The following is a 12,934-nucleotide window of genomic DNA, read 5'->3' on the forward strand; positions in this document are numbered from 1 at the left end:
GTGCGCTGAATACTATCAGCCACGGTCGCAGGGTTGCACTGAACACTATCAGCCACGGTCGCAGGGTTGTAACACCCCGGCCCCTTGGACCGCTGGTGACTACTCATGGAGACTGTAGACTAGCCCCACAAACCAACACAAGTCTTTCCAGCGCTCTTTGGTCTCATTCGTGCGCACCCGGGAACACTTCCCAGGAGGTCACCCATCCTAAGATTGCTCCACACTAAGCACGCTTAACTATGGAGTTCCTAGCAAATGAGCTTCCTAGAATAGAAAATGCACCTTGTTTATATGAGTAGTCTATCAATCTTTTTTCAAGCTAAATCTGGGGTATTACAAAACTCTCTATTTCTTCACCATTTTTAATTTCTGAAATATTAATAGTTTGCCATCTTTCTTCAATTGGATATTTTTTTGTCATCTTTCTACTATTGGGTATTAGTTAATTTTAAATATTTTGAAGATTGCTCTTTTATGGAGCTTTTTTTTACCTTTTTCAGTTCATCATCTTTCTTTCCTTTCCTTTTCTCTCTTTTATAACTTCAATTGGGTATTTGTTTGTCATCTTTTTTTCCTTTCTATTCCTCTCTTTTATAACTTCAAGATTTTGAAGATTGCTGTTTTAGAATTGGGTTTTCACTGATTTTATTGTCCATTTAAGGTTCTTTACTTTCTGGGTTATTCTTAAGTTCTTCCATTTTTTTCCCCAGGTTTGCTCAATTTCCGTTCCTATTCTATGATTTTGAATAATCTTGAGCTTCAAAAGGTCTATTTCTCATAATTGTTGTTGCTTGCTACTGTTATTGATTGTTTATTCATCCTGTTTTGTGGGTGTTGTTGCAATTTCATATTTTTGAAGATTTCGTTTTAAAAATTTATAATTTGTTATTTATTGGGTTTTTTTAAGATCATCAAACAAGAAAATATCATCCTTATGGTGAAGATGCCATTGTTAAGGGATGAAGAAGACTTGGATGAGTAGAAAAATCAGATGAAGAAAACAAAGGGAAGAAGAAGGTAACATGAAAGTTACCAAAACTGGAGGCACCCCAAAGTTCGAGCCTTTAAAAAATAAACGAAAGTTCAAACTATTAAAAGCAACTGAGCTAAAGTTCATACCTTTAAATCAAATTTTCCAAAAAATATATAAAAAACATACTCCATGTATTGTATGATTTGATGATAAATTTTAAAATTCATAGCTATGTTATATAGTATAAATAATGTTTACATGATTCAAAATTCAAAATATTTTCTGAATTTTATTTTAAATTATTTAATTTGAGTCTTTATATCTAAATATGTTTTATAAAATAATAAAAAATCTATATTAGATTTTTATACCTTGAGATGAATCTGACAATAATCCACATGAGCATACTTTAGCGCATATATATATATATATATATATATATATATATATATAAAAGTGGGAATATTTATACTTTTACTTTTTTTGTTCTCATAACTTTTGCTATAAGTATAATTTATGAGCAATATATATTTAATAGAAACATGAGAAAAACATATGAACAAAATAAAAAATAAACTAAATATGTAATCAAAAGTTAAAAAAAATGTAGATCATGACTAAAAATATAACAAAGGTATTGGAATGGACTCACAAGTAGATTGCAGCAAAAGCTAGACATAGCCAATGTAAAAACACTAATTTTTAAATGAGACTATCTTATTTTGAGCTAAAATAATCATTTATAATTTTAAAGTTGTCAATTAAAAAAAAATAACGAATTATTTAAACACAAATTCTTATGAGAGACGTATTTTTTGAGAGACTATCTCTAATTAGGCTAACCCATTATATATTTTTAAAAATATTATAAGTAGTCATTAAGAATGATGTAAGTAGACATTTAAGATATTGAAAGTAGATATTAAGAATACACTAAGTAACCATTAAGGATAATGTAAGTAAACATTAAAAATACGATAAATAGACATTAATATTTAATAAGCAGGACTTATGATACGTCTTTAAAAAAAATAATCTTTTAAGAGACTAACTATTATTTAAAACCGTCCTACACTCCTACTATATAAACGAGAGAGTCTTATAGTGAGACGGACTCATCCCCTAAAACAATAGAAAGTAGAAGAGTCCCATAAACTAGGATTTTGGAAATATGGGCCCACATTAATGCAAAAGTAAGTCTTCACTCCTCCATTACCAGCGCGGGTCTTTTTAAACCCTCGTATTCTCGCACTATTCTTTCTCTCTGCACCATTTTTTTTCTACACCATTTTTTCCATGTTCAATTTCTCCGGCGATTTTTTCTTCTGACGATTTTTACGGTGATTTGTTGATATTGTCAAATTTTCTTATTTTCATTATTTGTAATTTGTAATTTACCCTGTTTTATTCATTTATTTTTTTCGTCAGTTTTTATTTGTAGAAGTAAATATTTACAGCTAGCATGAAGCGAAAAGATTCACGAATTTAATGTGATTTTATTTGTTTTTTATACTTTCATTTCAATATTATTGTGGGTTTATGTATATATAATTTTTATTTTTCAAGCCAAAAATACATGCTTTTCCTTCGGAGAACTAATGGGTATCCTGTTTTTTCTTTGTTTCTGTTTTTATGTATTTTTACTTTTTATTTTTATCTTACTTTTCATAATTACTGATCAGAAGTATAGGAATATGGTTTTTATGTACTAGTGTATATTGGGTTAAAAAAAATACTAGTTTTTGAATTTGGTCGTTTATTGAAAATTTTTTTATATTAGTTTTTGATCATTTATTGACATTTTTTCTTGGAAAAGCTCTGTTTGGGAATGCAAAGTTTACCCATTTTGGGTTCAATTGTTCAACCCTTGATTTCAATATCTCAATGTTCATAGGTTAGAGTTTTATTTCTGGGGTTTTTCACTGTATTATTATTATTATTATTATTATTATTATTATTATTATTATTATTATTATTATTATTATTATTATTATTATTATTATTATCATTATTATTATTATTATTATTATTATTATTATTATTATTATTATTATTATTATAGTTTTTCACTGTATTATCAGTAGTTTACTTAATTAGAATACGTTAATTAGTATTTAGATCTTTAAATGATCAATATTCATACTGGAATTATTATTTTCAAGAAGTCTTAGTCACATTGCTTGATTTCTGGGTTTTTTTGTCACTTGATTCGATTGGGTTTAGCCGACCCGAATCTTCTGGGATTAAGGCTCTGGAAATTTGATTGTTTTCAATAAAATAAATTCTTTGTCTATATGTTAGGATTGATCCTTGAACTGAGAAAATGAAGAAACTTTTTAATGGGATTTTGTGTGATCTCAAAGGAAGATTGACATGTTACAAGCAAGACTGGTATAATGGTTTCAAATCTGGAATTGGGTAATTTTTCTGGTCTTTTTTGTATTATAATTCACTATATATTCATGAAATAGCTCTTTATTTAAGTAATTCTTTTTGTTCATTTTCCAAATTTAAGTATTATATGAATTTTTTAATTGCTTTGGAGTATAGGATACTAGCTCCAACTACCTACATCTTCTTTGCTTCTGCACTTCCTGTCATAGCTTTTGGTGCACAACTATATAGAGATACAGGTGAGTTTTTCCTTAGTTATCATAAACAACTTTTTTTATTACCAACAGGGTTAATCAATTAAAAACTTAAGTTTATGGCTTAGACCCAATATACTTCATCACGCCCTCTCATATAAGAGCTTTTTGCGGTAGACAAATTCTTTTGTGAGTCTTTTGCACTTGAAATATGTTATATACTCTATAACAGAGGAGTATTTGAGGGTATGCGAGGTGATCGACAGCATAAGCCTCCTCTTTTTCTTGTATACAAAAAAGTTAATAAAAAAATATGTTATGTTTATTAAAAACAAATATATTTACTATAAATAAGACGCAAAATAAAATTTTTGCATAAGCCTTTTGCGCTAGAAATATGTTATATACTCTATCACGCCCTTTGATATAAGAGTCTTTTGCGCTAGAAATATGGATGTAACACAAATTCTCTTATGACGTTAAATATTCTACTTGAAGAGGGGTGCTGGATGAAATTTTATATGGTATATGAGATTTTTTTCTGTTTTCACTCAAGGTTTTAAGGTTTGGAAATTATGTAGATGGAAGCTTGAGTACAGTTGAAACATTAGCTTCAACAGCAATATGTGGGATCATTCACTCAATACTTGGTGGACAACCTCTATTGATAGTCGGAGTTGCAGAACCAACTGTGATTATGTACTCTTATCTTTATAACTTTGCTATTTCTCAGCCTAGTTTGGGAAAGGAACTTTACTTGGCTTGGGCTGGATGGTATATTTGTCAAAATACTCCTCAATTTTTATAGGAAAAGTGATGAAAATTAGATATAATTTTGCTTGACTTTAATTTTTTCATTTACAGGGTTTGTGTGTGGACAGCCCTTATGTTAATATTTCTTTCTACAATCAATGCTTCTACAATCATTAAAAGGTTTACAAGAGTTGCAGATGAACTCTTTGGCATGTTGATTACTGTTCTTTTTATACAACAAGCTATCAAGGTACTTCTTTCAACAATTTTACTAATCTTAGTAGGAATTTTACTTACCCACTGACCACTGTTACATGATTCACTAATCTGCTTGCAAATCACGAATCAGTGTAAGCGAATTATAATCAGTTTTAGTCTATTTTAGAGTCATTTTGAGCGAATCAGGTAAAAGGGAAAATGAAAATTCAGAAAGCAAATTAATTGATGAATTATGTTACACTGTACTTACCTATACTTGTACCATTTGAATTTTTGCATTTTCCAACGCTTAACTTTGATCATAAATATCTTCATTCATCTAAGAGTAAAACCTAAAGATATGGTATAAAATGTCAAAATGGTTCATGCTTTAACATGGGTATTTTTTGTTCACAAGAGTCTTTGTGTACTTATTTCAATGTAGGGAGTTGTAAGTGAATTCCAAATTCCCAAAGCAGAAGATCAACACGAGGAGAAGTTTCATTTTCAGTGGAGATATGTGAATGGAATACTTGGGATTGTATTTACTTTTGGGGTTTTCTTAACGGCCTTAAAGAGCCGTAGGGCAAGGTCATGGACTTATGGTACAGGTCGTATGAGGGGCCTCATTGCCGATTATGGGGTTCCTTTGATGGTTGTGATTTGGACTGCCATATCCTTCAGTGTGCCTTCTGGAGTACCAAAGGGCGTGCCTCGAAGGCTCTATAGTCCTCTGGCTTGGCAATCTGCTTCAGTGTACCATTGGACTGTTGTTAAGGTAATTATGCTTCATGCTATCATTTTGCCCCTTTTCAGATAGGCTATATATAAGTTTCTCTTGGATTCGATTTCGTTCTTATGTATGATGTTAATCTATGTCGAAAAACGCAGGACATGTTTAGGGTACCAGTTGGGTACATCTTTGCTGCCATCCTTCCAGCTCTAATGGTCACAGGACTGTATTTTTTCGACCACAGTGTGGCTTCACAACTAGCACAGCAAAAGGAGTTCAATCTTAAAACTCCTTCGGCTTACCATTATGACATTTTGGTGCTCGGATTTATGGTACGTTAATCAAGTTAAACTCTATAACCTTTTCTTTTTACTGAAATCAACTGAAATGATCAATATCATTGATTCATGGTCTACCTTTTTTCCGATGTAATGATAGACTTTACTCTGTGGACTGATCGGACTCCCTCCATCAAATGGCGTTCTTCCACAATCTCCGATGCATACAAAGAGCCTTGCCGTTCTCAAGAGGCAGGTGGGTGGGTGGAATTTCAAATTAAGCAACTAATTCTATTACATAATCTCAATTACTTATACATTATGATCTAATTTTGACAGTTAATGGGTAAAAAAATGGTGCAATCTGCCAAGGAGAGCATCAGGAGAAATGTTAGCAGCACAGAACTTTATGGTCAGATGCAAGATGTCTTCATTCAAATGGATCAGTGTCCTAATGTAAGCTCTCAACTATAGTGTCGTTTCTGATAATTAATGGGCCCTAGGCAAACTAAAGGGTTGATTTTGAATTTTAACGGGTGTTGGAAAAATAATAGAGACGGACCCTATATATTATAATTATCATTATAAATGTGGACGTGTCATAAACTTCTTAATTGATAATTTTTAAGTGTTCCCTTTCTAGCTCGGGGCCCAGGCAAATGCCTACTTTGCCTATGGTCAGGAATAGCCCTGCAGTCTCAAGATGATTACTTGTTATGAATGTTGATGTTATGATGTATGATCAACAATTTCTTGATTTTCCAGCCTCAGGAAGTTGCAAAGGAGTTGGAAGATCTGAAAGAGGCAGTGATTAGTGGGGAGAAAAAAGAAGGAAAAGATAAATACGCTTTCAAACTCGAAAACATTAACAATTATCTGCCTGTTAGAGTGAACGAGCAAAGAGTGAGCAATCTTTTACAGTCGATCCTTGTCGTAGGCGCTATGTTTGCTATGCCAGTGATTAAGCTGATACCCACTTCAGTTCTTTGGGGATACTTTGCATATATGGCCATTGATAGTCTCCCTGGAAGCCAGTTCTGGGAGAGAATTCTTCTCCTTTTCGTTACACCAGCAAGACGATACAAGTAATGCTCAACTTTACTATATGGGTTCTTTCGTACTACTTTGATCTTCCCCTTAAGTATATGCTAATGACATTTGTGTTGGCTTTTGGCTGTTGGTTGGTTAAATCGGCAAAAAGTATTTGGTAATTATTTTTTTTAATTACCAACAACCAACAATTTCTGTAACTAGTAAGTTTTTCATCAATAGTTGACCAACAACCAACAACCAACAACCAATAACCAACAACCAACAACCTAATTTTTACCTAATTTTCTGTAATAGTCGGCCAACAACCAATAAGCAACAACTAATTTTTAATAACATCTTCATAACAGGTGACTTAAACAATTGGTTTAATAGCTAGCGAATTAGCCAATACTTTGTGCTCATCAAACCAACCAACAAATTTAGCCAACGACCATTTGCCAAATGGACCCTTTGTTTGAGTTTTTGACACTTGAAAAGCTGAACATCTGAAGTTATGCTATGCTAAAAGGGTTTTGATCACACTTTTATTATGATGATATGATTGGGTGCAGGGTTTTAGAAAAAGATCATGCATCATTTGTAGAAATAGTGCCCTTCAAATGCATTGCTTCGTTCACTCTATTCCAAATAGTGTACTTATTGATCTGTTTCGGAGTTACTTGGATACCGATTGCTGGGATTCTCTTCCCTTTACCATTCTTCTTTCTGTTAACCATCCGACAACATCTTCTACCGAAGTACTTTCATCCGTTTCATCTGCAAGAATTGGATGCAGCCGAGTATGAAGAGATTGCTGGTGCACCTAGACGTTCTCTTAGCATGTCTTACAGGGTATGTGTATGTGAATGCTCATTTTTTTTTATCAAACGTTGTTATAGATATCGAAACTAGAATATGAGCTTTAAAAATGTTGCAAAAAAATAAATGAGACGAAGTTTCTGAAATGGAAGAAGTATATATATACTTTCCAGTTGTTCAAGGGGAAAAGAAGACTAAAATAGGACATGATTTTGATTTTGTACATTATTCTGTTTGAACAGGATAAAGAATCTATACCCGATGATGATGATAATGAAGACGATGATGATTTTGAGATACTCGATGAAATGACAACAAACAGAGGGGAGTTCAAGATCAGAACCATGAGCTTTGATAATCCTCAGGCAATAATCTTAGCACTAAACTTTGCTTATTTGTGTACATTTGTTCAGTTGATTTTCAATTAGGAATATGATATGTTGTTTGATGTTCTGGCTATTGTTTGGTGCTTGAGGCATAACTTTTGCTGCCTATGCTGTTTATGGGGTGGATTTAGCATTAAGAATGGTAAGGTTAGGTACATCAAATATACCAATTTCCGTCTAGGTGGGATCCACTTAGTGAAATAGGACAATTGAGTGTTATTATTGGTCGAACTTACAGTTAGAAGTGTTCAAAACAGACTCGACGACTTGATATTTACCAATTTTGTAACCGAACCCGATTTAACCCAACTTTAAAATGAATGTAAAAATATATAAAATCCAATGTGAACACAAAATCGAATTTTAAATCGACCCAAAACACATAACTCGAAATCTACTCAATAACTTTATGCCCAAATGGAGAAGTGTATATGATATCCTTTATTTCATGACTTTTTCAGATTCACCCGCAAGATTTAGTTCATCCAGAATGAAAGAACAAGAGTAGTATGAGGCAATTGGAAATTTTATCGACGATGTTGAACTCGAAAATGGCTTCATTACAAAGAAATGGAGTTTAATTTTCCATAACAAAGCTTATACCTTCCAAAGGAAGATCAAAGAAATATGTGATATGTTAATTATGACATTAAAGACAAGAGAAGGGAGGTATTTTGTCATGATCAAGTAAGGACAGGAATGCAAGTATATACACAAAATTAAACCAACTTTACATTAAACTGAGAAAATTGGGTGTATAATTTTGTGAACTTTTCTGCTGCAGAATACAACTAAGAAGTTTGAAGACTATGTTTTGCTACCAATTATATCTTAGTTTGTAATTAATTGAGATTACTAATATATGAATCCTTTTTTCATCTTATGTGATTTCGATTACGAGCAGTATCGCAAAGGGAAATTTAGGTCTAGATTTATCTATAACTCGAGTCATCTGATTAAAACCTGCTTTCACTTTACCAGTATCTTTAGTATATTACATAAGAGTAGCATCATTTATACAACAAAATTATGTTTTCTAACCCAATCATAAGATAGTTTGCACTAGGGGTATGCAATGGGCTGGATAAGGTTGGATCGGGCTCAAATAGAGACGGAATGGGGCGGGCCATGCCTTACAAAATAAGAAATGGGCTTTAAACGGGTTGGGCACATCAAGCCCGATCCGACTCAGCCCTTTTATCTTATTTCTTCAAAATTTTAAATGGGTTGTGCGCAGTCATGTTATTATCAGTATTTAACTGTATTTGGCATCATTTGATTTGCTATTCGGGTTTTGTAGAATTTATGGGCTAGTTTGATAGAATAAATTTCTACTGTCTGAATAGCAATGGGAGCAAACTAAGCAATTTATTTTCTTCTCAGATACTTTCTGAACATTATATTACTCCATACAAACTAGAAAGACAGTCTTGATACAAATATACGAAAGTTTTGTGGAATTTATAAGAACAATTGAATTCAAAGGCTTTTCTTCTCAGATACTTTATGTTTAGCCTATAACACAAAGCTCCCCTACAAATACATTTGATTCAGTTTCATGGCTGCAAAATGAATTATGCACAGTAGTATCATATTAATAAAAAATAGGAAGGTCCGTTTAGGGTCCGTCAAAAGCCCGTTTTTAACCCGCTCTGTGTATAGTAAAAGTTGACCCTTCAAAAATCCAGCCCATATAAGACCAAACCCGTTAAAAGCCCGTCTGATAAAAGCTTGGATTCGCAGGCCCAATGGATCCCCCGGCCCATTGCACACCCCTAGTTGGCACCATTGATAATAGTATAGTATCTTTAGTAAATAACAAACCCATGACAAAGATATTACTGCCATAGTCAATTTTTGTCGTATAACAAAAGGTTTAAAAATAATTAGCTGAAAGTTCGAAGAATTTTTTTGTCATATATATATATATATATATATATATATATATATATATATATATATATATACTTTTATATTTTCTCTGTTTCACTGTATTTGCTGTATTTGGCTTTTTATATTATTCAATGTGTTAGTTTGATCATTTATATGTTAAACTATGTATATATAAAAATTATAAAAAATTAATATTTAAAAGTATGTAATTAGACGATTCAAACAAGATTCCATTTGTCTATATTTTTTTTGCACATTAACCACAATATATAAAATAAGCTTAAATAATAAATAATATAAATAATCGTAAGTAGTAAGTATTCCAGAACAGAAGAAGGGAGCTACAAGCTAATAAAATGTTCTACCCGATTCCCGCCTGCCATTTTTAGTTTATTCAATTATTCCCCTGATTTAGACATAATAATGACTTGAGATTACTACCAAGTACCAAATTATTAGGTGAAATATACCTGTCTACTCGTCTATTATTTCCTCTGTTTCAAATTAGTTATAATATTGATAAAAATAACACTATTTATTCATCACTTTTAATTTGTGATTAGTTTTTAATACATAGGTTAAAATATAGTTAAGTGAGATCTTATTTGATTTGTCTCATTGCAAAGACTATTAATATTTAATTATTTCATAATTTTTTATTATACATAATAATTAAAGATATTAAGGATTGAATTAGTGTATTGGACTGCGTGAAAAAGTAAATATTACAAGTAAATTGGAACGGAAAAAGTATGTCTTTACTCATAAATGTGATGAATTTGTGAGGTCTGTTCCCCTCAATTAACACCACTTTTATTTTAATTTATTTTATTAATTTTGTATTTTTTTTATAATAGTTTTACACTCCTTAAATTCTATTCATAGAATTATATTTTCATTTTTAACCATTTATTTTTATCATTTACTTATTTTTTTTAATTTTATTTTTCAATTCAATATCTCTTTTTTCCATCCAAAAAATAGATAATGTTAATTAAGAAGAACAGATGAGGAGTTGTAAGTTGTAACTTTTTAGGTTATTTGTCATTTTTATGTGGTCATTATCTGATATCAACTACAAGTCATATTTGCATGTTAGTGATACGTGGTGATTTTGATAAGCTACTACTTACTAGTTAGTAGTTACTAGTACTAGTTTTTTTCCATCTCAAAATGAGTACCGAAAAAGCAAGTGTATAGGTATTTTATTTCAATTGCCCTATTTTGGTTGTCTATTTTACTAAAAATACCATGTTGAATTAATTTATTTTTATTTATTATTTGAGAATACTCTTAATTATGGTTTAAATGTTGAAGTTGGCTATTATGGAGAGTTAAAACAAGCCAATATCATCTCCATTGTCCAAAAAAAATAGAGTTCATTACTTAATCTAATGATTGAAACTGCTTAATAAAGAAAAATAACAGATCAATAAGTTAATGAGTATATATATACTCCCTCCATTCTTTAGAGTTTGCTTCATTTAACCAAAAAAATTCTAACATTAAGTGGTCGAACGGACCAATTCAAAGAAAGTAGCTTAGCTACAACAACACATTGGATAGTTTACACGCATAAAATGACAATTGATGATTATTTAGTAAATATGGTTTTGATAAGTAATTGTGAATAATAAATACATAGTATGATTTTTATTTTTTCAATTGTAATTAGTAATGAATAGAGTTTTGCATTGCCCAAAAGAATCGAGTAATACTCATTTTCGAGACATGCACTCTTTAAAGCGATTTTTAGAATTTGTGAATTTTATAATGTTGATTGCGCTTGCCACATACCTACTAAATTAACGTATATTAAGAAGTTTATTAGAATTAGTATCAACACGTTCACTTAATTCTATATATTCAATATTTTTCAAGAAAATAGATCATGCCAAGGTACCTTTAATATAATCCTAAGAAATGTTATACGTTCTCAAGCTCTTAATCTCTTATGCTCAGGTCTTTTGTGTTAAAAAGTAAAAACAACACATACATTCTTCAAATACTCTTTACTCCTATTGTTATTATCAATAAAATATATTTATGAAGAAACGACTTGAGTTATGTGTTATATTGACATTATAAATTTTTCCATTGTTTTTAGAAAATTTTTGATATTTGATGTGATATTTAAGGAAACAATTAACGCATTAAAACATGTAATATTTGTCGATTGACTATAATAATATGTAATGATCAATTGAAATACTATATTTCCTATATAAATCAAAATAAAATATACATATAAATCTTTATTTGAACTTAGACAAATTATCATCACATAATGATTAAGCTAACTAATTTGGCTATTTTTTCAACTAAATCCTCCCTCATATCTATCATAGTTGAAGATTTTTAAATTTTATGTCTCAATTATCAATAATTACTATGAGTTTATGTGTTCATGTTGTTGTATAATAAATTATTTATTCACTTTGATAATGATAATATCATAACAAATACAAAGATTTAATAATTAAGTTTATGTTGTAAATGAATTAATTTTATAAAATAATACTCTATCATTATTATTTATAGTATCCATGTTGCATCTAGTTGCATAATAATTATCTTAACAAAGATGCAGTATCTAACCAAATAAAGTAAGGTATAAACTAGAGGGAAGTACCGCCAAATTTACATTGTAAATTTTTAATCAATAGGGCAGAATTAGACTTTTAAATGCCTATTTCATTGAAGAGCTGTTAATGGGCTGGTTTAGATGGGTAGCGAATCGGATAATATCTTAAAAATTTATCCACAGGCTCAAACATTTAAAAGCCCCCGCATTTGTGGGTATATTTTTTTGTCGCTACCCGCCTATTTTTAAAGCGAGCGGAACCCGCTCATAGGCAGGTATTTATTATATAACAATTTAAAATGTAATACAAATTATAAAGTTAAGCTTTAAAAACAATTAAAATACAATTCATTATCCAAAATACTCCAATTACATAAAAAGTCTTAAAATACTCAAATTACATGATTAAAAAATAAGTTGGATGATCCAACAAAAGCATTGCATCATCAATTTATCTTACTACAGAGTACGAGTTCAGACATATACCTCCTCCAATCATAATAAGTTTAAAAAAATTATTAAAATGGGTATGGATACTAATTACTAAAGTTGGATATGTAGTAGTTCTAAACAGTAAACTAGTGACTACTAGTTTCATAATCAATAAAATTAATTATTTAATAATTAATATATTAAACTAAGCGGGCGGGCAAGTATACCCGCGGGTATTTTTTTAATGTCTACCCACCCATTTATT

General features: G+C 30.6%; 1 protein-coding gene across 2 annotated transcripts; it reads left to right on the plus strand.

Moving 5' to 3' along the window:
- The first annotated feature begins 2,216 nt into the window (after nt 1-2,216).
- Nucleotides 2,217-8,623, plus strand: LOC130814201 (boron transporter 4-like). Of its 2 annotated transcripts, none has more exons than XM_057680277.1 (13): nt 2,217-2,313; nt 3,275-3,391; nt 3,524-3,606; nt 4,143-4,335; nt 4,426-4,564; nt 4,958-5,290; nt 5,404-5,577; nt 5,684-5,779; nt 5,863-5,979; nt 6,289-6,608; nt 7,128-7,407; nt 7,617-7,739; nt 8,222-8,623. In XM_057680277.1, the coding sequence occupies exons 2-13, from the start codon at nt 3,297-3,299 to the stop codon at nt 8,252-8,254; spliced, it is 1,986 nt and encodes a 661-aa protein (XP_057536260.1). In that variant the 5' UTR covers nt 2,217-2,313; nt 3,275-3,296; the 3' UTR covers nt 8,255-8,623. The 2 variants fall into 2 exon arrangements, with proteins under 2 accessions (XP_057536260.1, XP_057536266.1); XM_057680283.1 differs by lacking the exon at nt 2,217-2,313 and adding an exon at nt 2,669-2,867.
- The last annotated feature ends 4,311 nt before the right edge of the window (nt 8,624-12,934 follow it).

The sequence above is a fragment of the Amaranthus tricolor genome, chromosome 1 (assembly GCF_026212465.1).
Source record: "Amaranthus tricolor cultivar Red isolate AtriRed21 chromosome 1, ASM2621246v1, whole genome shotgun sequence".
Classification (NCBI taxonomy): Eukaryota; Viridiplantae; Streptophyta; class Magnoliopsida; order Caryophyllales; family Amaranthaceae; genus Amaranthus; species Amaranthus tricolor.